The sequence below is a fragment of the Barbus barbus genome, assembly GCF_936440315.1.
Source record: "Barbus barbus genome assembly, chromosome: 49".
NCBI classification, from domain to species: Eukaryota; Metazoa; Chordata; class Actinopteri; order Cypriniformes; family Cyprinidae; genus Barbus; species Barbus barbus.
Window position 1 is genome coordinate 11,870,596 of NC_136727.1, and position 27,680 is coordinate 11,898,275.

General features: G+C 37.4%; 3 protein-coding genes across 3 annotated transcripts; 1 reads left to right on the forward strand and 2 right to left on the reverse strand.

Moving 5' to 3' along the window:
* Positions 1-32: 32 nt before the first annotated feature.
* Positions 33-8,442, reverse strand: LOC306867566 (dual specificity mitogen-activated protein kinase kinase 2). Its single transcript, XM_079413306.1, has 11 exons — positions 7,918-8,442; positions 7,621-7,831; positions 7,392-7,538; positions 7,230-7,307; positions 5,634-5,685; positions 4,558-4,682; positions 4,159-4,372; positions 3,977-4,041; positions 3,786-3,847; positions 2,567-2,612; positions 33-1,563 (listed from the first exon to the last, which is right to left on the reverse strand). Exons 1-11 carry the CDS (start codon positions 7,998-8,000, stop codon positions 1,453-1,455), a joined length of 1,194 nt encoding a protein of 397 aa, XP_079269432.1. The 5' UTR covers positions 8,001-8,442; the 3' UTR covers positions 33-1,452.
* A 549-nt stretch (positions 8,443-8,991) lies between these two features.
* Positions 8,992-17,978, reverse strand: LOC306867733 (E3 SUMO-protein ligase PIAS4-A). The gene is made up of 11 exons (XM_079413577.1): positions 17,567-17,978; positions 15,794-16,175; positions 15,603-15,687; positions 14,838-14,879; positions 14,656-14,746; positions 14,276-14,404; positions 14,073-14,178; positions 12,852-12,925; positions 12,609-12,769; positions 12,383-12,534; positions 8,992-11,966 (listed from the first exon to the last, which is right to left on the reverse strand). Exons 1-11 carry the CDS (start codon positions 17,591-17,593, stop codon positions 11,698-11,700), a joined length of 1,518 nt encoding a protein of 505 aa, XP_079269703.1. The 5' UTR covers positions 17,594-17,978; the 3' UTR covers positions 8,992-11,697.
* Positions 17,979-21,668: 3,690 nt separating this feature from the next.
* On the forward strand, positions 21,669-23,411 carry LOC306867734 (uncharacterized protein). The gene is made up of 2 exons (XM_079413578.1): positions 21,669-22,304; positions 22,935-23,411. The coding sequence occupies exons 1-2, from the start codon at positions 21,921-21,923 to the stop codon at positions 23,286-23,288; spliced, it is 738 nt and encodes a 245-aa protein (XP_079269704.1). The 5' UTR covers positions 21,669-21,920; the 3' UTR covers positions 23,289-23,411.
* Positions 23,412-27,680: the final 4,269 nt, after the last annotated feature.

A 27,680-nucleotide genomic window follows, 5' to 3' on the forward strand; every position in this document is an offset into this window, starting at 1 on the left:
CAAAACATTGAGACTGACAACTACAGCCAAATAATCATTCACAAATAAGTTTTATTTTTATATTAGAACTGTATTCAACACATTCCATATGGTAATAAAATTACTTATATCCTCTTCACTAAACTAGTCCAAAAAAAAAAATAATAATAAAATACAATGCTATTTTAAGACTGAAAACAGTACCATTTGTACTGTACATATATTTTATACACGTGTGGTGACGCATTCACTTGGTCGGAGCTGAATGCCAGTGTGTAATACAGTTTCCATGTTACTGAAGAAAGTACTAGAGAGAAAAAAAAAAAGCTATTTAGAGCAAGTGGGCTTTAGCCACACTTCACAATGCCCATCTGTAACACCCGTGTATTTATAAGACCTACTAATACAGCAATATCTGCTGAGGTTCATTTGATCTGCATAGCACTGTATATGGTGGCCTGAGACGTTACTTTGCACTTTATATACCACTGAAGACCAGACTATGAGTGTACCTGTTGTGGTCTTGGTTGAAATAACTTGGATGTGTTTAAATTAATCAGGCCTATTGTAAAAGCACTGTGAACATAGATGCAACCCTGGTTGTATTCAAAAGCAAGAAATTTTAGGTTGCATTTAAAAAATAAAATAAAAAAAGAACACTGAAGCATAAGTTTGAAACAATAATTCTTCCCAAATCTACCCATCTGAGGATGATTTTAAGTTGAAAAATTAAGAAAGATTAAGAAAACATTTCAAGCCATTTCATGTTTCTTTTTGCTAATGTGTGCAAACTTACAGCATGACCAGATTTGCGTGATGGAGTACTTGGCCGTGTACTAACAGTGCTACCTGCAATGCACAAGCTAAACAACTGTGCGTATGCACTGGAGCGTGGCTGACTTGGCCATCTTGCATTTATAATCATCTTTGAAATAAACCAACCTCTATGACCCACAGTAGCCCTCTTTGGGTTTGTTTGTTTTTTGTGATGCAAATGGCAGTTGAGTCTCAATTAAATGTTTGACTGAACCAAGCTATCCATTTTAACACAGTATAACACTAACTGTCAAAGAATAGCGCTTAAGCAAAAAATATATATTTATAATGAATAAATCAACCATGAAAAGTAAATGAAAACATCATAAAACTAAGGAAATAGCTGTTATACAAACAAAACCTAGCTGATCTTTACCAATTTGGACATTCCTGAATAATGTGGTCGTTAAAAATACAGCCACTCAACTTAAGTGACTCTAATCTCCATATTCATTCAAACGACTGTGTTCCAACACCAGCAGCTCTTATAAAACAGTGCCCCAGAACGCACCACGGTGGAAGGGAAGAGCAAGCAGAAAATGGCAAAAGAGCGCACAGTGGTGTGTCAGAGGCTTACAAGCAATACAGGCCTGTGAGAGCAAAAAGGAGAGAAGTAGAGCGGAGGATGACATGGGTGGCTATGCTGTGAGCCAGCGTTCATTCAGCACTATGAGTGGGTGTGCTGGGCTGGTGAAGGCCCATGGTTTTACACAACCATCCAGCGAAATCCACCTCCTCAACCTCAGCCCGCTTGATGAACGTGTGGCCCTGCAAATGAATATCACTTAATTTTAATATTAATTATTTTAATTAACTATCATTAATTGTATTTTCAGTACATTCTATGTTGATTCTCACCATGTATACATCAATTTACCCCTACATGTATTATTTCTGTAATGCATTATATTCTACAATGCATCGTGATATTCCCAGCAAGTACCTACCGTCAGTACTATACTGAGTGTGAAGGGGAAAACATTTCAAAATCAAGTTGTAACTAGCTAATTGCTGTACTAACATGGCCAAAAACTGGCACACTGGATGTGTTGTCACTCCAAAAAGCTCTCACTCTTTAAAGGGATAGTTCACCCAAAACTGAAAATTCTGCATTTAATTAATCCCCTCATATCATTCCAAACCCGCAAAACCTTCGTTCTTCTTCAGAACACAAATTCAAATATTTTGATGAAATCCGAGAGCTTTCAGACCCTGCATAGACAGCAACACAACTACCATGTTCAAAGCACAGAAAAGTAGTAAGGACATCGTTAAAACCGTCTATGTGACATCAGTGGTTCAACCGTAATGTTTTGAAGCCATGAGAATACTGTTTGTGCGCAAAGAAAACAAAAATAACTTTATTCAACAATTTCCTCTCTTCTGTGTCAGTCTCCGCCACGAGTTCATGAGAGTACCACAAAGCATGAGTGTGCACAAAAATATTCTTGTAGCTTCATAAAATTATGGTTGAACCACTGTGACATGGACTATTTTAACAATGTCCTTAATACCTTTCTGGGCCTTGAACATGGTAGTTGTGTTGTTGTCTATGCAGAGTCAGAAAGCTCTCGGATTTCATCAAAAAAATCTTAATTTGTGTTCAGAAGATAAAGGAAGATCTTACAGATTTGGAACGAATTAATGATATAATTTTCATTTTTGGGTGAACTATCTCTTCAAGTCCTACCACTTTATTCCACTTGATGTTGTCATAAAAACTCAAATTTTTATTTAATATAATTGTAACTATACAGGGAATTGTACGAACCATTAGCATCTTAAGGTCAGCTCTGTCAGCAGGGTTCTTAATGAGGCTGTGAAAAACAAAAAAAAACATCATTAAGACAAAAGAAATTCTGATTTTAATAATACATTAGCCCAGAAATCTAGAGGGAGGTGTTACCTTAATTTGACAGGACAGTAAGTATTTTTACAATCACCATTTTAATGTATGTTTTTTTTTTTTTTTTTTGCATAGTCAAGCTACCTTGCGTAGGCTTAATCTGCCAGTCCCAGCAAACAACTTTTTGGAAGACTTTTGGAGCAGGTTCACAACACTGTGGCCAATTGTAGACAGATAAAATTGTGCACATACTGGACAAATCTAAGATACAATTACATTATCTAGATGAGTTAGTCCGACTTTGCAAAAACCGAACTGGTAGATTTCAGTCAGACCAAATTGTTTGAGTGACCGAGTGCATTTACATGGACACTCAATGCGATTATGAGATTTTGACAATATTGCGATTAAACTTTAATGTAAACGCAATACTTCGATCTAAATAATGCGATTAAGCTCAAATTCGCAGCAAGCATAATCGTATTAACATAGGTGGTGTACGCCGATTTTAATTGAAATATACAGGCATGTAAACGCCTTAATCGCAGTATTGCTGCTCTGACCAAAGTGCGCATGCGCTCGTGACATACATAAATGACGTGACGCTCACCTGTAATAATGCGGAGATTAGAAACACACCTGCTCTTTCTGAGTCCATCATTTATGCTGTCCAGTGGGGTATGTGAATAATGGCAGTAAAAAATGTATTACAATTCTTAGCAAATAATAAGAATATGGAAATTGCATGTAAACGGGAGTGAAGAGCTTTGCTCTTGCAATGTAAACATCATAATACGATTAAGTCCTTACTCTGATTATTGGAAAATAATCGCATTATTCGTGCGCATGTGAACGTAGTCATTTTTAAAGCACAAGTTAGTCTGACTGAACTTTTAAATTACATTTAAATGCAATCTGTGAAGATTTACAAGATATGAACAGAGGAAGTACGTATGAGATCGGGAACAATGCAGTCCAGATTCAAACCTGCATTCCCCAAACTGTACTACACTAGAGGTGACCAATCCTGCTCCTGGAGGTCCACTATCTTGCAGGGTTTAGCACCAATCCTAATTAACTAACACACTTGAACCAGCTAATCATGGTCTTCAGTAAAAACACCAGCGATAACACAGGAGCTCACCATTTTGTCACAAACTCCTCAAAGTCAGTGGTGAAGACGCCATGGGGCAGCTTGGGTGGTGGCTGCAGATGTAGAGACAGGTGGGGAGCAGAAAAAGGGGTGTTGAAGTGAAACTGCTACATAAAAAAATACTATAAAAGGCAAAAATAAGCATAAAGTAAGTAAGTTGCACGCTAAGCAAATTCTCTGACCTCATTGACGATGTAGTCCAGTAGCTCAAATATAGCCATGGCTGGCCTGCTGTCCATTCCATGTCCTGGGGGAAAACAATTCGCAAGGCTCAACTAAAACATGCATATTATGCAGACTGTGGAGAAGATCGAATGCACATAAAACCAATGCCAATGCTTGGGGAAATTAAACAAGGTCTTACCGCTAACCGGGCGTCCTGGAGGCCTTGGTCTTGGGGACATGCTGTGGCCTTCTGCCCCACCTGTGTCCAGCACTGGCCGGCCAAATATGGCCTCCAGTTCCTTGGCATCGGGAGTGGGGATGGGGTAGCGTCCAATAGCCAACTCAACCAGTGATAGGCCCATGCTCCACACATCCGACTGAACTGAATAGTGTGTGCCCTGGAGTCTCTCCGGCTGTCAAGGCAGAGAGCAGAGAGCAAGTCAAAACTCTAGGGTGGGGCGCAGCACCCTGCAGGTGGACAAGAGGAGTGGGCTAAAACCTGGCAGCAACTTCCTCCTCTCCACATGGAAGAATCCTGGGCACCGGCTTGGAACGAGAAGGACTGGGGGTTGGGGAGGGAAGTGGGCGGGTGACTCACCGACATGTACGACCGTGTTCCAACGAAGGAGTTGGCCATGGAGTCGATGAGCTGGCCACTCACACCAAAGTCGCACAGTTTGATCTCGCCGCGCGAGTTCACCAGGATGTTGGAGGGCTTAACGTCTGTAGGAACAGAGAGAAAGAGAGACCATGTAAGAAAGAGGGCCAGGGTCCAAATCCCAGCGGCACCACCTGGCTTTCCATCCCCGTATAAATGCCCTTTCTCCAGCACGCCCAGCAAAAACATTTCTCAAGATGCTCTGCATACTGCAAAGCTAGCTCCTACAACACCGTCGCAGCAGGACAGACAAGCAAGCCACTTTCCACGTCCCTCCTCTTAAACACAGGGCAAGAGGAGCAAATAACAGTACGGACATGCAATGATTCCACACATGAAGGGCCCTCCTTCAGCCCTAACACCCACTGGGAGTGGACAGAGGGGTGAGAGTGGGAGAGGAAAAAGAAGGGAGGGGGTTGCAGGGTGGGGCTGCCATGTAATCACATCCGAGAGGCTGTAATTACCGGCTGGGTTCCTCACAAGCAGGCGAGCGCTCCCTGCCACAACAGCACAACTATAGGCCTGACCCTCCCTGTCTAACCCTTCAAACCCAGTGTGGCTCCATCAGACCCTCATACAAACTGACAAAGAAACTGATACTTTGCATCTTCAGACATAGTATTATTGCTCAAATGTTGGTTGTGCCACACTTGGAGACACTGAAGCTATTTCTATGGTAACTTGTGATCTACTTATAAAAAAAAATGCTTATGTAGTGTTTTTTTTAAACGTTTAATTGTAGAAGATTGACGTTTAGCATTGGAATAATATCAACTTTTGCAATATCTTTGCTCCATTTAATCTCAGGTTTGCAGTTGTATGAAGGTCTCTGGTTAGAGTTTCAGTAAATACCTTTAAAAAAAAAGTAAGGCCTAATCTCTCTATAATAATCATAGTTAAGCTTCTTATACAATTTCAATAGCTGCATTAGGGGGCTATTTCCTGCTGCCATCCAGCGCGTGTATGCACACGTACGTTTTCTAAGATATTAGTAAGGAATGTTGCTCTGTGTGTACCTCGGTGCATTATTTGGTGTTTCTCCCGAAGATATGCCAGACCTCTGAGTACCTGTGGAAAGAGAGTTATAGATATCATCAACAGGGTTTATCTCTCAACGGTCAATGTAGTATCTAGCTTCCTGAATTTACAGAACGTGTAACATAGTCTAGTCTTTACAAAACAACTTCTGCTTTGTGATTACTGAAAGCTGAGGATGCATTCGCTCACACGTGCAATAACAGTATGGACACACACAAACAGATCGCTGCACCTTTGTTTGGACTTCGTGTTACAGTGTTTGTGTTTAGTCATGATCAAATGTGAAACAGAAGTTTAACCCTATTCATTTGGAAGAATAAGGCTAAATGTGTGTTGAAAAACATGCACGTTTTGGTGACTCTGACTTGAAAGGGAGTTTGCACATCTGTGGGTGTGGTCACAGCTTTATTATATTGCGGTTTGTGCGTACTAGTGCCAGACATGTTACAATGGAGGTTATGTAGCAGTTTTTGGATTCTGCTTTTAGACAAGAGCAGGTTGCTCTTTTTTCATTCCTAATCTTTTTACATGTGCATTTCCCATGTATATGCACAATTTCTTTACATCAAGTATTACAAATATTATAAACAATTATTGTAGTTAACCAGACACCAAAAACAAGAAGTTGGTAGAGTTAAACTATATTCTAGGGACACGCCAGTATTAACATTCTCCCTGATACTGATAAGATGGTAGTTATTTCCATGTTATGGCTGATAAACAGTAAATGGATGGTATTAAAATACAATCCTATTTGTCTGTGTGAGACAAAAATAAAAGCACTATAAACTAAAATTCATTTTAAATGCTAAAACTGAATTTAGACATCACAACATTGTAATATACAGGATGAAAAATAGATATTAATTTTGAGATTTGCTAAATATAACATGTAAACGTGTTATTAATTTTTTTAATAATTCACTCTTAATGAGTGATAGATGGCAGCAAAAGTAAATAAATTAAAAAATTTAAAATATGGGAAAAGAACTTGCACAATTAAATATTGGGCAATGTATTTAACAGACTGACTAAAAAAATTATATGGCAGCAATATTTTTTTCTGTCGTAAAAAAAATATTCTACCTTAGAAATCTAACAATTAGAGTCAACAAGGCTGGGTAATAGTATTAGAGATACTATAGTTAAAACTGTTGATTGAATGACTAGTTGGTCTTATGAAATTGCTTTATAGTAAAAGGTGAAGGGTCATACAGAGTAACTGACAGATATTAAACAAATAAATAAGTTCAAAATTATATCTGTACAAAACAAACACAGTTTAAAAAGGGTCATGCATAATAAGAATATTATACACACCTCAATCACACTTTGAACAAATGCATTTGCCAAAAACAGAGTTTGAGTGTCAACACGTTACAAGAAGTAGCGCCCTTACATTTAATACAATTAAATTAAAACACCTAATATCAGTTATGCTTTAAAAAATCTAGATAAACTTGTCGACCTTGCTAACCAACTAATCACTGTTGTGTCAATATGGTTTGTTTGTTATCAATATCTAAACAGCATTATTTGACACCGATACAACAGAGGAGACTGATAATACTTACAGCTATGCTAACTTTGCCCAAAATTTCTTCAGGGATTCTCCTGGCTTCCTTCAGCACTTGATCCAAAGAACCTCCATCCTGCGGACAAATTAATGTCAGTGTGCTGTAACACTTCTGCTATGAACTCTTGCTATAAGCCTTGAACAACAACATTGGTCCCACCATGTGCTCCATACAGATGCTGATTTCTCCATCGCTGTAAAAGGCGCCGTAAAACCCTACAATGTATGGCGAATTACACTCATGCAGGACCTGCAGCTCTCGTATGATCTGGTTCCTGATGGCTGGTTTGATTTCCAAATGAATAAGCTGGAGAAAGTACAGAAAGTTCAGCCTTTGAACATATCATGAGCAAACTAGCAGCAGGTGCATAAGTCTGTTGATCACTTACCTTCCTGGCCATGACCAGTCTTGAGGGTTTGTGACGGACTTTGTGGACCACCCCACCGTTACCTGCCCCAAGTTCACATATGGGGTCAAAATCTTCATCTTTGAGCTCGCCCACTTGGGCTTTCTGGGTGAGGAAAGCCTCAAGCCGCTTCCTCTGCTGTTCATCCAAGTCCAGCTCCCCTAACTTCCTCTGCAAGGCCTCCAGGTTGGCCCTGAAGACAGACAAAACAAGACCAGGTGAGACATACTGAAGGAAAGTAAACCATAAAGTGTCAGATATAGCAAACTATATACTTACTCTGATGCTGCATCTATGTTGGTTGACTGTCCTTCTCCTGTGGGGGTTATAATCAAGGGGACCGGTCTTCTTTTTGGTGCCATATCTATTTCAAAGAGAACAACCAGGTTGTCTCTGCTGACATCCAATCCTTCAAATTGCTACAAACCCTTGCAGTTGTGCCTATAGAAGTTTCTGAGATTCGTAAGCCCCTAATTTCAACACCCTATCATGCCTCCAGTATAAACAATATTTAGGTGTCAAGTGGAAAGAGCGAGTGCCACAGGCGCAAAAGTGAAAGAAATGCGGTTTATTTAAGCGCGTCCATGTCTCTTCGAGACTCGAGAGCGCTCCCACAGACAAAAGACAAGTCAGGCCTGTCGTTCGCAGCCACAGGACCGACCGCGAAATGCTGTCCGAAATTGTTTGGCCCGGAGGAGGACTCGCGAAAATAGAAGTTGAAATTTCCCCCAAGAAAAAAAGGAGGGGGGGAAAAAGTCCGGCCAGGAAGCCGCTATCCAACCAAGAGGAAGCGTTCACAAGATCTCGCGAGATTTATCGCGAGCTTTGACTTAACGATAAGTGATGATTTGAATATGAACGACATCTAGCGGTGAACTATGTAACGGTCACATTTAAAGGCCCGTCACAAGGAAAGTTGCCGCAAAAAGAAAACGTAAGAATATACTTTTCTGACCTATTTTAGCGTCTTATTGTAATATACGTATTATTAATTTTCTGCAGTCTTGAACTTTGTCAGTAAACCCTGGTAAGCTGTGCAGTTGACAAAAAACTTGACAAGATAACTTACCATACTACAGTAAAATATACATGAGAAAAGGTAACTTAGTGATAATCCTTTACCATCTTTAAAAACGTGTTTTAGCCCACGCAGTGCACTAATGTGGCATCAAAGTAAACAAATCATCACTACTTTATGTATTTGCAACCAGTTTTATTGTAGTAAAATTAACTAGTAATTATGGTATCTTGAAAAAGTTGTACATTTCTAAGGAATACGTGTTAAATATATTCTTTAAGTAATCAATGGAGTTAAATCCAAGATTTAAAAATCACTGGAAAGACATTTATTTTAAATCAGTTTAATTAATTGCACACATAATTGACAGTTCAGACAGGGACAACTGATTCGCTCCTGGTGTCAAATCTTAGATGGTCACCAATTTACATTTTCCTCTGGAAGAGTTGAGAGTAGCCAATAACAATGTATTTGTGCCCGGCCACTGGAGCAACTGGAGGCAATTCAAAACTTGATAAAATATTATTATTTATTGGCTTTTAATATGAACATATAAAAGACACAAACAAAACATTTACATCAAGAACTGCAAGCCACTGTCTTAAGCACTGCAATAAGAGGAGATGCCTCCATTCCCAAAAAAAACACTTCAACCTCACCTGGCTACACAGAGGCCGTCTTCACCTCTGAGCTGGAAATATATCGACATCAATCACCATCCATTTATCTTTTCATTGTAAGAAAATGTACATTTTATCCACATCTAATAGATCATTCTAGGTATCTAAAGATGGAAGTCTATTTAAGTAGTTCCTTACCTTAAATGTGAAAAATCACAAAAGTGTGGTCAAATTTAGTGGAACATACTACATTAAGGGCTTATTATGTGAAACTGTCAACTGCAGCACTGATTACTCTTTAAAATTTATAAAGAAAAGGAGGAAAAAAATAGGCTATCATGAAGAGATGATGGAAGACCATGCCGACTCAAAGACGAACCTAAAATTACAAGTAATTTAACCCTTCATGGTGGTATTCTTATTTTAAGAAATTCCCAACCACAGATAGGATACAGTACTGAGTATTCAAGTCAGAATTCAGGATTAGTTGAAAAAAGGAAAAACTAAAAAAAAACTTTAATTACCACTAGTGACCTCAGTACAGTGATTTTCTCTGAAACCTTGGAGGACAACAAAATATGCGATACACAGCAATATTCATGCCTTGAAAGTACATCTTAATTTCCAGATCAGCAACCTAGACTGCCCTACGCGACCTGATGGTGAAGGTAATATTGTACACGATGCTGGAACCTGGTTCGAGTGTCAAGTTTGACTGAGAAGAAAATGTAAAGACAAGTAGAACACGTCATCCCTGAGTCCTCCTCAACAGATCAGCCGTCTGGATGTGCCATTCGTGTTTGGTCGTTTAGCTGGAGTTTAATTCTTCCGAGGTTTAGGTCAAGTCTGCATAGTCCTGACTAAGCCCCCTTATGTTCGGACTGTTGCAAATGGCTGAATGTGCGCATACAACAGCAGGCCGTGAGAGGACACAGCGTTATCTACCATCACAAAGCAACATGCTGGAAACTCATGAAATCGCTGCGAAATGCCTCATAAAATGCACAATACCAAACTTAATTCAAATAAGAGGCAAAAACTGTTAAATCAATAGATACACGTTCTGACAACAAATTAATGAGCATGTAAGATCCGTGCCTGTTGCGAAGTCCACAAAACAATATGCAAATGTCAACACCTCAACTGGCTGAAATTAACAAACAAATGAGCTCAAACAAATCAGCCATTCATCTAAAATGAAAAATAAAATTGTAAAATGAAGACAACTGAAAAAAAAAAAAATCTGGTTTTAAGTTCAGGCAAATAAATTTCAGGTATTTTGCCAATAACGTCAGCTCCCCTGCTAGATAAACCTAATAATTTACTACAGTCCTGTCTAAAAGAAACCTAAAACGACTCTTTGTCCTCTCCTCCACCTGATTTATCGCTCTGCCTTTGTGTAGTCATGACTTCAGCAGCCTTGAACAGACCAAAACGACTGAAAGCAATAAATGACATTGAGACCTGCAATCTTCTATTAAATGATCAGAAATACATTATCAATATAACATTAGCTATCGTGCAGTATTTACTCGCTGACAAGCATCTCAAAAGGACCGTTGATGTCCAAACGTCATTCTTTCTGAACTGAGTGTCGATAAGCACACTACATTCAGTCAGTACACACTAGTTGACCGACAGACTTGACCGGAAACTCTTTGAGTCAGAATTGTTTTTAATATGATGCCTAAATGGGCAAGCACAAAATAATGAGCAATGCATGATGCCTCTCCAGTGTTGCTGCACATGAAAAACAAAAGGGATTGAAAACAAAACAAACAAAAAAAACCCTCTGGTCAAGTTCGCTGTTAGACTGAGGTAGCTTGTCAACTTCTGCGGACAAATTTTAAAAAAATGAGAGAGATCGAAATTCGTCAGTAATGTCTCCAAATCACATTAAAACAAACACCTAACATAAACATACTATGTGGAGGACCAACAGAAAACGGCTCTAAATAGGTTGTAAATGGTTGGATGATCTCAACCCAAAGGAATGAAGGTTTTTGAGATACTGTGGCTTGTCTCACAATGTTTTGAAGGCCTGAACAGCTCCGTACAAAACTAAAACTGGCAAGATCTTAAATGCCCAGGATGGTTAAACCTGTCAGAACACAAAATGGAGAGGACGATAGAGTAGAACTGAAGGTGGTGTTACTCTTCCATGGTCTTTAAAGGGAGAATACAGTATTAAGATGCAGTGAATGATTGGGAATGGCTTTACGGGGCATCTACGAGTTTGTCAATGTGATGCCCGACTGCTCCAGAGGTCAACAGCGCTTGAGTGTGCATGTCTGTGTGCGTGCATGAGTGTGTATGCGTTTTAGAGAGGACATGGGGACACGTTTCTTGACTTTCCAAGGCTCAGATCCCATCTACAACCCACCCCCTCCCCCCCAAACAAGTCTTAGTGTCCTGCCGGCCTCAGTATGCGGTGACCAGGTCTTTGTCATAATCATATCTGCCCCGTTTAGGGGCGGGGCTGTCCTGGCTGTCATCCGTGTCCTCGCTGTCCTCAGCTCCGCCCCCTCCTTCTTCGTCCGACGAGTCGTCCAGAGTCAGATCCACCACGGCTCCGCCTCCCGACCCGGTGCTGGTGCTGCCGGTTCCTGCCGACGCACCGCCTGATCCAGGCTTGCCAGTCTGGCTTGTGCCGCTGTGTGCTGGGGAGTGACCATTCGCCTCAGGAACACCTTGGATGAGAATTAAGGCCCGTTATTTCCCCATTAAATGCTTAAAAATATGCAAAATTATGCAAGCTAAATGTGTTGAAATGTCATTTGTGACCATGGACCACAAAAACCAGTCTTAAGTAGCACGGGTATATTTGTAGCAATAGCCATCAATACATTATATGGGTAAAAATTATTGATTTTTCTTATATGCCAAAAATCATTAGGATATTAAATAAAGACCATGTTCCATGAAGATATTTTGTAAATTTCCTACCATAAATATCAAAACTTAATTTTTGATTAATAATATGCATTGCTAAGGAAAGCTTATTTATTCCGTTTCCAGACTATGTATAAATCTCAATTTTAAAAAATTGACCCTTATGACTGGTTTTGTGTTCCAGGGTCACATTTCAGAAGGAAGAAAACCTTACATATATCCACAACAGGATAGTCGGGTGTGCGGCTGTTTTCCCGCTCTCTTTCCTTCTCTTTGTCGTCCCTGATTGGCCTCCATGAGCCATCGGTCAAATACTCGATCTCCTCCACATCCTCCGGCGTCTCTTTAAGGATTTCGGACAGCAACCTGAAATGAGTCGTGCTCGTGAGTTTTACTGCCAGAGTCTGTTAGAAGCAAGGAATCTGAGTAACTGTGCCTACCCATCAATAGTTAGAAGCTCAAAGGGTGCAGGTTTGTCGCATACGGGGCAGGTCCATGTGGGTTTCTTTTCATTCATTTGCAGGAAGAAGACAGCATCGAAACACTGCAGGTGGGCGCAGGTGAGCACTCGACATGGCACTCCAAGTCTCATCTTTACCAGCTGCATTGAAAAGACACTTATTAGATCCGCATCTGTAGTTCCACAGCTAAGAGTCCACATAAGACAAAAACAGGACACTTACAGGACAGATGAGGGACACTCGCAGTCCTGTAGTGGCGATCTCACTTTCAGGATCAAAGCGCAGCTTGTCTTGAACTGTGTACATACAAATAAAAATGTTTCAGTTAGTTTATCCAAAATAAAAGTCGTGTTTACATAATATGCATGTGTACTGTATATATTTATTATGTGTATATAAATACATGCATCTATTTCAGAAAAATATGTTATGTTTATATATTAAATACATTTATATATAATATAAATTATATTAATATATAGACATGTAAATATTTTCAAAATATATGTGTGTATTAATATATACATAATAAATATACACAGAACACACACATATTATGCAAAAAAAAATTATTTTGGATACGATTAACCGTGATTAATTGTTTGACAGCACTAGTTTCAGTATAATTTTGATGCCAAGTATACATGAAGAGTTCATTTGCAAAAACAGATAACTCAGTTTTTAAAAATGTTAAAAAATATTTTATTTTTTTCCCCTACATTCCAATTAATATCAATCAAACTGCAGTTGGGTTGTTTTGATAAATTAATAATAAGCAAAAAAAAATACAGCTTACTAACACACCAAAAAAACATGATAAATGATTTATGAAAATTAATAAAACAGTTATGTTTTTGCAAAAACTCTTCATATGCATATTCTTACACGTTTTAAAATTAAGTAATAATGCAAAATATTATTAAAATTTAAAGTTTTCATTTTAAAATGTAATTTATTCCTGTGATAGCAAAGCTGATTTTTCAGCATCATTACTCCAGTCTTCAGTGTCACATGACTCTTCAGAAATCATACTAATACTGATTTGGTGCTTAAACATTTCATATGAATGCTAAAAACAATTGTGCTGCTTAATTGTTTTTGTGCGGAAAGTGCACAAGAGAACAAAAGTATTAATTTCTTAAAAAAACAACAAAAAAAACCTTACTGATTCTTTAGTAGGAATTTAAACTTTCACATAGCAAATTGTTAAAAGGTTCCTTTATGAAAAAAATGAATTAATTAATCAATGAAGGTTGTGAACACAAGGAACTATTACAGTGAACTACTTTTTTGTTGTGACTAATTAGTTTTATTAACTGAAAGCCTGAGAATACATAACACATATGCAAATGATTTCAACTGTTTTTTGCAATTGTTTCACTTAAAGGGATTCAAGTGTAAACAGTGATCATGTAATGTGTTTGGTCAAGGTGAGGAACTTACTACGTTCGCGACAACGATCGGGACTCTCGACTGAGCAATGCTTCAGCTGGTTGAAGAGCTCTCCAGATGTGAACACCCTCACCAGGTACACTGCCACAGAGTACCGCTGCATCCAAAACAAAGCGGTAAGCAAGAACACACTCAACTTCGTCTAACATGTTCATTCATAAATATGGATAGCTCTTTTTATGAAGACTCTGTACCTTTCCAAAGTTGCCCCATGTGATGGTGACTCTGTTAGTGACTGTGGAGAGGTGTAACCATGGCGTGATATTGACGGGTCGACATGGCCGACGTGGCTCAACACCCGGTTTATTGGAGGGATAGTAACCCTGAACAAAAAGAAGTAATACAAGTAATCAAATTCATAATTTACAGCAACAAGATATACAACATTCTAAGAAAACCACTTAACCATTCAGAAAGTTAATTCTAGTTTTTATTATATTAAAATAATGCTAGTGTGATGCTGAGAAAAAGCTTAATTTTATTTATATAAAGCGGTTTAGATTTACGATCATCCTGAGTGGTGAAACCAACATACTCCCTGTTCTTTCAGCCTAATCAAATTCACAACACTTACCGGTACATGACAGTAGGACTGATTCACTTTCACAGCAATATTGGGAGGATATTGGTCCTCCTGAACACCGATAGAGTCTGTGTAGCAGATTCTAGGAGAAGAACAGGACATGTTAGCACGCAATAAATGCATCTCTGACGCCAAAACGTGATGTACAGATATGATTTAACTGAATGACGTACCTGAGAACCACCTGAACTGATTTCATCCCTGGGCGAAGTTCACTGTACATGAGCAGGTACAAAAAATGTTGTGATTAAACACAATTAAAGATGCTTTTGTATTTTCAGTAAAAAAACAACAACAAAAAAAACTGGTAGACTCATCGACTGATACTTGGGTATTTTGTGATTATAAAAACATTAATCAAAAGTAATTGCTAATGAATAATAATGGTATATTTTAATTTGTAAATTAATATTACATCGTTTAAATATTATATTAAACATCACACAAAGCAATTTTTAGAGAAACAAACTGTGTCTAATGGAGTTAATCGTGCTTAAATTATTCTTACTGGAACCTCTTCTAGCATAAATATAATTTTATGAATTTATAGCTGTATAATTTCAAGTTGTTTTTGCAAATAATAAAATAGCCATTTTTTCTTGCAATGAATATATAAATATAAATGTCTATAAAAAAATATATATTTTTATATAAAAAAAATTATTATATTTTTAAATCCCCATTGTTAAGTCATGTTTAATTTTAAATAAGAAAAAAAAAAAACATGAAGCCGTGTTGAAACTTGAACGTTGGGCGTCTGTGAATATCTGTTCTGCACACTCATCCACATAGGCCTGCTCATCATCTATCATTAAATTACATTATGTATATATTAACAAGACACCCTGATTTCCTAAACATCAGCATTGTTATTATTGGCCATTGATGGACTGCTAAACAAATCCACCAATTAGCAAGATTACTTTTACATTTCTTACCTGGAGTTCCGGATCTGTTCCACTTGACTTGGTGTTAATTCAAAAACGCATTGGCTCTCTTGCACCTTCTCACTGTTCTGAGCGACTGTAAAGAGTGACAAAAACAGAATTAGCTCAATGGATTTCTTCCTCAACGGCTAGACACACCTATTATAATTGGGCTATTATTTATTCCTGATAATGGGACTCACTTAGTTCTGTGGGTGGCAGCAGCGTTTCTAGGTTGTGGTAGAACGGCAGGGGCACCAGTTTGACTTCTGCTGCGGGAGGCGGCGCCGGTTTGGGGATGCCGTTGAGGTAGTCTGTGCCCTGGGCCGTGCCTCTGGGCGAGGAGTTAAGGGCAGGGTAGTTTACGGGCACAGACTCAGGGCGTCGGGCCGCCAGCCAGGCCGAGGCTTTGGGAAAGCGCGTCTCGTAGAGCTGTCGAACATTCTTTAGCAACTCTGGACTGTATTCAGTCTGCACGAGCCTAAGAGCTCTTCCCACTAAGTCCTGCTTCAAGCCGCTTTTACTGCGGCCCATTGAGGCCAGCAGTGTCTGCAGATCAGACACCCGGAAACTCTTCACCATGTTCTGGGGAGACAAAACAGCCCAAGAGAATGAGAAATGGGGAAATTAATTAGACATTTCAATATCTGGGTTATTAATCAAAGGGTTGTGGGTTCGATTCCCAAAAAGAGAACAAATTGAGAACCAAGGACTTGTTCACACCAGCTCAAATGTTGGGCATAAAATACGGTCCAGTTTTCACACGTGATAGAAAAGCAGAAATACAGCTGTTAATAGGTACTCTGCGCAACTTTGTTTCTAAACCGTCTGGATTCTTTATTTGATATTCACTGTTGCTCAGCAGAATACTCTGTCCACGAGCGCCATAAAATTGTAGTTTTAGGTCTCATTGGTTGGTTGGAATCTTATTGGTTTGCCTTTGCCTTATTTGTCTTTGCAGTGCGTTGTTAAAGAAATTTGAAAACCTCTCTTTAAAAAAAATTTGATTATTTGTCCCAGTCTAAATAGATGCATTAACAACCATAAATTCTAATTAAAATATTTATCGTACGTAACTTCTGCAACAAATATTCGTCTTCTCTATAGCATAAAGTAAAAGCATCAGAAATTTAATCATTTATTAAAATTCTCAATACTTTTAAAAAGTTGTTTATATTGCTTTGACTTTTCAAATTCACTGCCAAGACAAGCTTCTAAATGACCTCAATCTCTAGTTTACCATGACTGAACCCATGCAGGCCAATGACACTCTCCATATAAACAAAATCAGTCCTGCAAAACACGTAAAACAATATGAGGTTCAGATCATATTCATAAGCATAATGTAGTAATGAATATCAACATGGATGCGATTATATGCTGGTGTTCAGTAGTAAAACGATATTGCACAAATGAAAATTATATATCTTTTCAAGCAACCCACCTGCATCAAGTGTGCATGTGACTATATACCTAAACAATAACCTACAGCACTGCAGAAGTGTGGGATTGTGTTTATTTTTACAGCTACATGGAGAAAATTCACGTGTGATTTGAAAAGGCAGAGTCTGTTTTGTTATTTTGCATTGTGCAGACTAATCATTCATTTCCACAGGCAGCGCGCCCCCGTGCGCGCGCGCACAGACACACTAGCTTTGGTCTCAAAGCCTGGTCAGCGGTCTAACCAAACTGCGTTTTAGACACCAAATGTACATTCAGAACGTTCAAAATTTCGAATCTAACGTTAGAACGCGCCAAATATGTTGGATACATAGACAACTCACTGGGTTTTGAGACCCAACCATTCACATACACACATATACAAATTGCCAACGCACTTTACAGACTGCCACTTTTCCCGAATGAGAACAAAACACAACCGTATGGAATTTAACTCAAGTTGTTTTAATTAGCACCGCGTTTGACTCGCCAGGTTCCTTTTACTTTCACTATTTTTCAAAATCTCATCTACTCACCATCGCTTCTACCAGTTCGGCCGCCATCTTCGCACAGCAGCCCCGCGAGAGCCTGGAGCGAAAGGCAGCGGCTGGCCAATGAGAAGCCGAGAAGGCGTTCGATGACCGCCGCCGGTGTCCAATCAGCACGGCGGATTCTCCATAAGTAGGCGGAGTCGTTCGTGAAGAGGCGTGACTGCGAGCTTTAAAAGGGACAGTGCCGTCAAAATAAGAGAACTTGAAGCAAGGTCTACCCTTTCTGATAGGCCTCTGGTGCTTGTAAACCTACCCACCGTCGCCTGAACTTCACAGTCTGATTTGCCCACTTTAATAGTCTGGCGTGAGAGCGAAAGCACATTGCGTTTTACATTCAGATGTGATGCGAGAGGTGGGTTTCCCGCGACAAGTGGAACAGGAGCGCATGGCTCCACTCGATCCATTCCGCGCGGGAAAATCCACTTCATGAGTTGCAAAAAAACACGATATTGAGGTCTGAACGCTTTGTGTGTTTTCAGCCCTAAAATGACTACAGAAGCACACCAAAACAACTCCGACGTATATTCGCAGGCGTTAACTATTTATGTTTAAGTCTATTACAACGAACACACTTGTTCATTGAGGACAGTTGGTAAACCGGTCTGGAAAATCCACAGGAGACTGAATCCACAATCCCCAGGAAACTCCATCCCGTTTTTTCTTTACTGTATGTGATGGGGGAGGGGACGCAGAGAATGTTTGAGGTCAAAATAAGACAGAAGGAGGAAATGAACAGGTTCTTTACCCACGTTAATAAATCAAAGCTAAATATAGTAAAAACAAAAGTAATAGCATTGTTATCATTATGAACCTGTATCCACAAGTCATACTGTAATCTCATACTATTTTTTTTAGGGAAAGCAAGTTCAGCTCTTCTTGTTCACCCTCATGTTGCTTCAAACCCGTATGGCTTCCTTTCTTCCGTGGAACACAAATGGAGATGTTAGGCAGAATTACAGCCTTATTCCTTTCACTTTCATTTTATAGAAAAACATACTATGCAAGTGAATGGTGACTGAGTATGTCTACATTTCAGTTTTTGTATTTCACTGAAGGAAGAATGTTGGGTTTTTAAACAACACAAGCTCATTAAAAGATGACCGAATTTTAATTATTGGTGGAACACAATCTTTGAGGAAACCACGTGTTCAGTTTTAGTAGAATATGGCGCTGCTGTCTAACAATGTTTTGCCTCTGAACGTCTTCACAAAAGTTGTCTTTAAATGTGGTTTTAAAGTTTCAAGAAGTTACATAAAAAAACAACAACAACAACAAAGGAAATGTACGGATTTACTAATATAGGATGACAATTTGCTCAATCACAAGCTATCAATACAGATGAAGCAGCAAATTTAGGTTTGGCTTAAGCAAAAGTCACCCCAGGGTTATTTAAGACATTGATCACAGTAATGCTATTCCACCTACTCTTCCATAAAATCCATGCTAACTCACTTCTTGAGGGAATAATTTCAGAAAGTTTTTTTTTTAGGGAAAGATCTGTTAAAGCTACACAGCACTGTTGCCTTTTGTATTCAGCAGGTGGCGATACGTCATTTTATAGTTTTCATTCAAATATTTGTAAAACTATTGATTGTAAATTTAATAGTTTATAATAATAAATATTTTATAACTCTTCTGTTGGATGGTTGCATGTAAATAGAAATGTTCAACTTATTTTCATATAGCTCTTTATTACATTTCAGACAACATTAATGAATTGTACATGCACTTAAAATGAAAAAAAAAAACGATTGAAAAGAGAGCATTATGTTTACTTTCTAATCAGACATAAAAAGCAATGAAGAGAAGCAGCAAGTGTTCAAAATGGAAAATATGTAAATTAGTGCTGTGAAACGAATAATTGCGATTAATCGCATCCAAAATAAAAGTTTTTGTTTACATAATATATGTGTGTGTGCTGTGTATATTTATTATGTATATATAAATACACACACATGAATATATTTCAGAAAAATATGTTGTTTATATATTAAATATATTTATTTATATTATAAATTATATGAATATAAATATAGACATGTAAATACATGTAAATATTTTCAAAATATATACTGTATATACATATATACATATATTATATATACACAGAACACACACATATATTATGCAAACAAAAACTTTTATTTGCGATTAATTGTTTGACAGCACTAATGTAAATATATTTAAAGTAAAATAAATGATACATCAATTTACCAAAGCAAAAATTATATTCTGAAAATTAACAACAAAAAAACAGTATATACAATGATGAATATATAATATTTAAAAATATATATTTTTCTAGAATAACCTTGCATTAACATTCAGGAGTGTGTGCGTGTGTGTGTGTGTGTGTGTGTGTCCTTGCAGTTATTTTAAGTCAAATGCATGTGAGTCATAGTGATATGCTGTAGCCCACGTGTCCAAACTCTCCTACCTTTTGAGTGAGGACATTACATTGTTTCCCAGTAATATTATTGTCATCTTAAGTGTTAGGTCAACAACAGACAAACAAGCACACTAACAGTGGCTTTAACAGGAACACAGTTTCACATGTAATCCAATCACTACCTTCATAAAACCGATAAAGAACTAATTGACAAAGACTTTAAGGGCACTCGTTTGGATAATCTGAAACCAATACAGCATGCTTGTTCACATGTGGTATCTAAATTATATGTTTCAATTGAAGATTATATTTGCCAAGTTTTATTATACAAAATAAAAATCTTGGTTCAAATGTTTACAGTACAACACTTTACAATAAATAAAATAAAGCTAATAAACTAAATACTGGAGCAAAAGGGAAAATACTGATAGTATTTTATATATATAAACTGAAACCCTATAATGAGACACTTTATAATCCCATTTCACTTCTGTTATGTGATGTACTATTATGCAATGTCCTGAGAGTACTTAAATCTCAAAATATTTTGTAAAAGTAGCACCAGGGCCTGCAAGAGCAACTTAGTTGAATGATAATAAAAGATGAAAAAAAATAATTTTGTTTTAAACAAAGTTTTTACATTTATAAATATAAATGCAAATGTTTATATTAATAAATATAAACATGTGTATTTATATTTGTTTCTGTTATATGTATTTAGTAGACACTTTATATTTTAATATTATATTTTATAATTGATTTTGAAACTAGATTTCTTATTATTTTTATTATTTTTTTAACTATTTAAAAATAGTTAATTATTAAAAAAGTATTATTATTAATCAGTTAATTATTATTAATATATGTTACAATTTTATATTGATCTAGTATACTTTTATGTATCAATATATTATATAATATTTCATAATTTATTTTATGGTGAAAATTGTCATATTAACAGATTTTTATTTTTACATTTTGCAATCATTTGAAAAATTATTACTTTTTTTTTTTTCAATAGACCTAAAGAAAAAGCCAGTAATACATAGCCTAGAAAAAAAAGAGACATGTGTCCTATTGATGTCTTTTTTTTTCTTTCTTTTTGGAAATGCTCTGTAAAAACATAACTTTATTGTTTGGAATTAAATAAAGTGGTAGTATAAAATGTTTATTGCTGTAACACACAGTATCTAAACCTTAACTTAAAAGATTAAGCACAGTAAAAGATTTTTATCATAAATAGAGATACCACATTACAATTTTTAATTTTCATCTTGACATTAGAAAAATATGTTAAAAACATTTTTACATTTTGAAGTTGCAATAAACTAAAATACACAATGCTTTTGTTTTAGTCCCAAAGATTTGACCCAAACAGAATAAGCACACCCAGAGGTCATGCTGTATCACTGCAGACACCACCCAAGACAATTTGCATTAATCAAATACATTAATCTGTGTAATCTCTTGTAATTACCAAGATTTGCTTGGTTTAATAAAAATAATCCCCCTCAATTAGACCCCCTGCCTCTAACTCTCTTGTACCCCACTTTGCTACTAATTGCATGGTTAAATATGCAGAGCATTTAAATTAAGTTGCGTTAACGCTCTGGTTATTGCGAGAGAAGTCTTTCTAGAAGGAGGCTTTCTTGGAAGATTTGCAACTGGTGGCGGTGTTGTTTTTCCGAACAGGTGGCTAAACGAACAAACACACAACTTAACGAACGCATTTACCTGTTTCCTCGATTCACGCATGCCTCAGAGACTGACGTCACATCTGCTACCAAATTAGTCGTTTGTTGGACTAATCTTTACCAGCACTTCTTGAAAAGACGGAACACACAAGGAAAGACAAAGAAAATTGAACCAGGACAACATGTTATAAAGTGGGATCCAAAAACTGGATTTTTGACCACTAAGACACAGATTCCAAGATCTAACAATACAGAAATGGAGGACAACGCATGCCGCAGCAATCGAGAACAACTGGGACTTCAGTTCACTATTGACTATCTGTTGTACAATAAAGGACGCAACGATGAGAGGGCAGAACCAGAGGACAATAGCCCTCCATCTGAAGGTCTTCAAAGCACAGTCAATGAAACTCTCTCAGAACAGTATAGCGAAAAATCAGAGGACCAGGAATATGAAGAAAACAGATGTGAAGAGGAACATGAGAAGACAAATCTGAAGAGTGAAGGAACGGATGAGAAGCCAGCGCAGTCCTATATTGCCCTCATTTCCATGGCCATCCTGGATTCAGATGAAAAGAAACTCCTGCTATGTGATATATACCAATGGATCATGGATCACTATCCTTACTTCAAAAGCAAGGTATTGTATCTTCATGAAAGCAACTAAGCTTCCTCAAAGAGTTCTGTCTGGAAGTTATGCTAAACAATTTTGTACAAATCTTTCAAAAAGTCTGTAAGATGTTCAACAACTTACATTTCACCAACATACTTCTTAGTGATCTACATCCTTGCGACTTCTTCCCATTACTTTCCATTTGTATTCATAACCAAACAGTAGCTCTAATTGAATTCAATGTTTAAACATTACTTGAAGTGCTCAAAAGTCTACAAAGCCTTTCAGAAGTGGCAAAGCACTTCTTCAGAAGACTTACTGCACAAAGAAAGAAAACGAAACAAACTAGAACAACTATTATGAACTTGAATTTGAATTTGCGATCTGACAAAGCCTTATATTTAGATCTCTATCTGTCAAAGCACAGGATTTTACATTAAGATTTTGAATCCCACAATCTTATGAAGACTTACATATGGGTTTTTATCTGTAAAGCCAAAAGTTTTGATTTAAAGTGAATTTGGGAGTCAAGACATCACAATTTTGGTCTAATTTGCAAGATATTGTAGTCCAACTCTGAGAACTCATATTCATTATTAAGTCAAAGTATCATCTCTGACTTTCAGATGAGTCATAATTCACTTACTCTTTAAACAGGACAAGAACTGGAGAAACAGCGTCAGACACAATCTCTCTTTGAACGAGTGCTTCATCAAAGCCGGTCGCAGTGACAATGGCAAGGGTCATTTTTGGGCTATTCATCCGGCCAACTTTCAAGATTTCTCTAACGGGGACTACCACCGGCAACGTGCCCGGAGAAGGATTCGCAGAGTATCAGGGCAGCTGCCCTTCGCACTACCCACGCATTACCAAAGCCTCGGCCACCTGAAACGGACACCATGTTGGTGTTGTCCACCGACGCAACCATTGATTTGCTTCTCGCCCAGAGTGTACTGGAACTGGGCTGCACTTCAGACACACCGTAGGCCATCCCTTCATGGACTGATATAACCGGATCTACACTCAAATTATTCCTTCATGCTGTTCAACTGTTGAAAATGTAATTGTACATATTTTGTAAGCCAAGTGCAAAACTGTTTGTAAAACGAAAATGAATAAATTTGGAAAGTATTCACAACGTGTTGCTTTTTTTTTTATTCATTGCATTTTCTTAAAAGGAATATTCAAGGTTATATACCTAGAATATTGTGACATAATGTTTATTACTACAAAACATAATTTCCACTCATCACTCATTTTCTTAAAAAAAAAAAAAAAAAGAAAAAAGTTGAGGTTAGGATGAGGCACTTACAGTGGAAGGGCCAATTTCTTGAAATGTGAAGCATATCATTTATTAAAGCACTTACATTAACTCTTCTGTTAAAACTTGTGTATTACTTGAGCTGTTAAGCTGTTTAAATCATCATTTTAACAGGGGCTTTAGTGTTTATGGCATTACATTGTCATTGCAAAATTGCATATAACTTTACACAAAAAAGGTATATAGTTTTTACAATAAAAGCACATTGACACACATATTTACATCATACTATTGAAACCATGCTTTTTCAAATGTTTACAGATTAGCCCCCATTCACTTCCATTGTAAGTGCCTCAATGCTTTTTTTGTGTAAATCAGCATTATGTACTCAACCCGGAATAAATAAACCAAATAGTAAGTAAAATAAAATAACAACAAAAAAAATGCTTGTAGAGTTTTAACTAATGAGGTCCATAAGGAAGATAAAAAATCCTGTGCGCTTAAACAGATATAGGAAAGCTGTGTGAAACCTTAGACTGCAACAGAACAAATTCTTAAAACCAGTAATACAATAATAATACCATTTAATTTCTCACCTAGCGTGTTAGTGTGCGAGCATCGCTTTGGGAGCACATTGCGCACGGTGTAAAAAAAGTGAACACATTCTTCACGACTGTGGCCACTCCAGATAATAATTAGACAGAAGAGCTCAGAAGCCAAATCTTGAGTCCTAAGAGATTTCGGCAGGCTGCCCAAAGCCGACTCCGGGATAAGTACCCAGATAATCCCATAAATCTCCATGCTGTTTCGAAAAATAGGAAGCTTATCACACAGCATAATCTGGTAAGCGTTCCTCGGGTGAGGACCTACACTGCTGCTGGAGAATATGGAGGGAGGGATGAGTGAGGGGTAAGATGAAGCCTCAAAACTGCATTACCTCGAGCAGAACAAGAGGGTCATGAGCTAATGTGAGTCATCTGGACAGAATAATTAGTGGCTAAAATATGATTTTGGCTTAGCTTCTTTATGATGCCTCTGAAAATCGGTCTCTAAAGCCTACCAGCTTCAGGAAGACAGCACTCGGCCCACTTCACTTTCGAAAAGATAAAATGAAGACACCATGAATGCAGTCATTCGTATTAACCCTAAGAAACGAAGTCAAATTAGTGACCCTATTCATACACCCACATACATCATGCACATTTATGTTACACTTGCTGTAAAGACATCATTTGCTATAAAATAAAACAAACAGTGCGCTTTCTAATTTGAATTATTTAAATTTAATACAAATCTGGGTTCTCGTCAAAATTATTTTTGACATTTGTATTCAGAGAGGTCTTAATAATAATGTCATATATACAGTACTGTTTTAAAATAATAAATAATAATGATATTTAAATCCAACCTAGTTATCGTTATTGGTAAAATTGGTCTATATATATATATATATATATATATGTGTGTGAGTGTGTGTGTGTGTGTGTGTGTGTGTGTGTGTGTGTGTGTGTGTGTGTGTGTGTGTGTGTAAAGTTTTTTATATGTACATATTAAGATATCACCAAATTTTACAGATAATGATAAGTAGGTTGGATTTAAATATCTTTATTATTTTTTTATATTATTTTAATATTTACTACATTATTTAATATAAATGTATTTATTATATTTATATATTATATTTTAGATATTTTATACAAGATCCTGAGTATAATTATAAATGCATTAAAATATTATTAGAATATTTAGATTTTTTATCAATTCTATTTAAATAGTTGATTAATAAAAAAATGATTTATTAGTTTCTATATCATTATTTTATTTATATTTTATTGAAAAAATGTCATGAGAACAATTTTCAGCAACAAAACTACATGCATAATTGTTTTGAGGCATAATTATAGAAGAAAGGAGTGGGAACCTATCAAAGAAACAAGGTTTTTAAGCAATTATCACTCTTACAAAGCCATCTAATTACATTTTCTTAACCAAATCTTTCTTTTCTTGCATTTGCTTAATTCTCATGAATGGTCCTCGGCATTAAATCCTCTTGCCTTTGACAGCTTTAGGATGTTAATACTCTTGCATATGCGTGCCTTATGCTTTTAAGAGACAAGCTGTTGAACAGGTTGCTGTTTGCACTCTCTCTCTCTCTCTTTATCTCATTTATACACACTTATGCAGTTTTGAGTGAATGCCAGTCTATTTTCAATGCTCTTTTTCAAATAATTTTGGCAAATGATTAAGATAAAACATCGTTGCTATAATGATGCAGTGTCACCACAACAGCAATGAAGCTTACAGTGCAAATGATCACAACTGACTCACTGTATCTCTGGTAAAGGGCCACATGCATGTGTTACTGACTTGTGTTCATTTTCTCATTCGAATAAAAAGCCTGTTCCCTCAACCCCATTAAGCTGTGGAGCAGTGCTTGGTGTGTTGATCCCCTTAATCTAATTAGGTACATGGGAGAGGATGGGAGGGAGTGGAGATTAACGCCGGAGACGTGGGCCTGATTAACGGACAGTGGGGTAAGAAGAGATGAGTCGTGGGGCAAAGGCCGATCAAAACATTCTGGCCTCGGTTTTAGTCTAATTCAGCATTCCAAAGCTGATTTGATCAAACGCCTTTATGGTGCCAAAGCTTTCTGCTACCTGGTGATTAACTGTGCAGTGGCTCAGGGTCAGCATAGTTTGGTTAAGACAGATTTACCCCAGATCATCAGACATTGAAGGCTTCCTATTGTACAGATCTGGATTCAGAGGTGTTTTTTTGTTTGTTTTTTTGGATACCAAACTTGTTGCAACAGAATGTCCACCAACATGCAGTGTTGGGAAAACTTCTTAAAAAATTTAGCTTGACAAGTTCTAGTCAAGTTGACAGTTATTGTAAAAGTATCATTGTTTTGGATGCTCTTGTTGGCACCTTTCAGCTTTGTTTTAGTGGAGAAAGACCGGGAAAAAATGTGAGGAAAGAGAAAACTATTGTAGCCTATTATATTGTATCTATACACAATCTAACCACTAGGTGGCAGAATAATCTCACTTACCTTGTACTCACAGGATTTATTTATTCACCGTATTTTTAACTAAAGAGCGGTCAGGTATCAACCATTTCCATTTAACTATACAAACGTTCGTTATGCTGCTTGATGTTTCAAAAATATGTTTTTTAAAGCTTAATTAAATGTATTATAGGCCTAGTTATAAACACACTGGTTTGTAGCGCAAAATACAGGCACATCCCCCCAAAAAAAGAATATTGGGAAAAAGGTCAATATTTTTTGTCACATTTCAGTGACAAAACCCATATATTATATAGATTCATTACACATAGAGGGGAAATATTTCAAGCCTTTGTTTCTTGAAATTTTGATGATTATGGCTTGCAGATAATGAAAACCCAAAATTCAGTGTCTCAGAAAATTAGAACATTACATAAGATCAATAAAAAAACTATATTTTAAACAGAAATGTCAGGCTTCTGAAAAGTGTGTTCATTTCTATGCACTCAATACTTGGTTGGGCCTCCTTTTGCATGAATTACTGCATCAATGCGGCGTGGCATGGAGGCAATCAGCCTGTGGCACTGCTCGGGTGTAATGGAAGCCCAGGTTGCTTTGATAGCGGCCTTCAGGTCATCTGCATTGTTGGGTCTGGTGTCTCTCATCTTCTTGACAATACCCCATAGATTCTCAATGGGGTTCAGGTCAGGCGAGTTTGCTGGCCAATCAAGCACAGTAACACCATGGTCATTGAACCAGCTTTTGGTACCTTTGGCAGTGTGGGCAGGTGCCAAGTCCTGCTGGAAAATGAAATCAGCATCTCCATAAAGCTTGTCAGCAGAAGGAAGCATGAAGTGCTCTAAAATTTCCTGGTAGATGGCTGCGTTGACTGTGGACTTCAGAAAACACAGTGGACCAACACCAGCAGATGACATGGCAGCCCAAATCATCACTGACTGTGGAAACTTCACACTGGACTTCAAGCAACATGGATTCTGTGCCTCTCCACTCTTCCTCCAGACTCTGGGACCTTGATTTCCAAATGAAATGCAAAATTTACTTTCATCTGAAAAGAGGACTCTGGACCACTGAGCAACAGTCCAGTTCTTTTTCTCCGTAGCCCAGGTAAGACGCT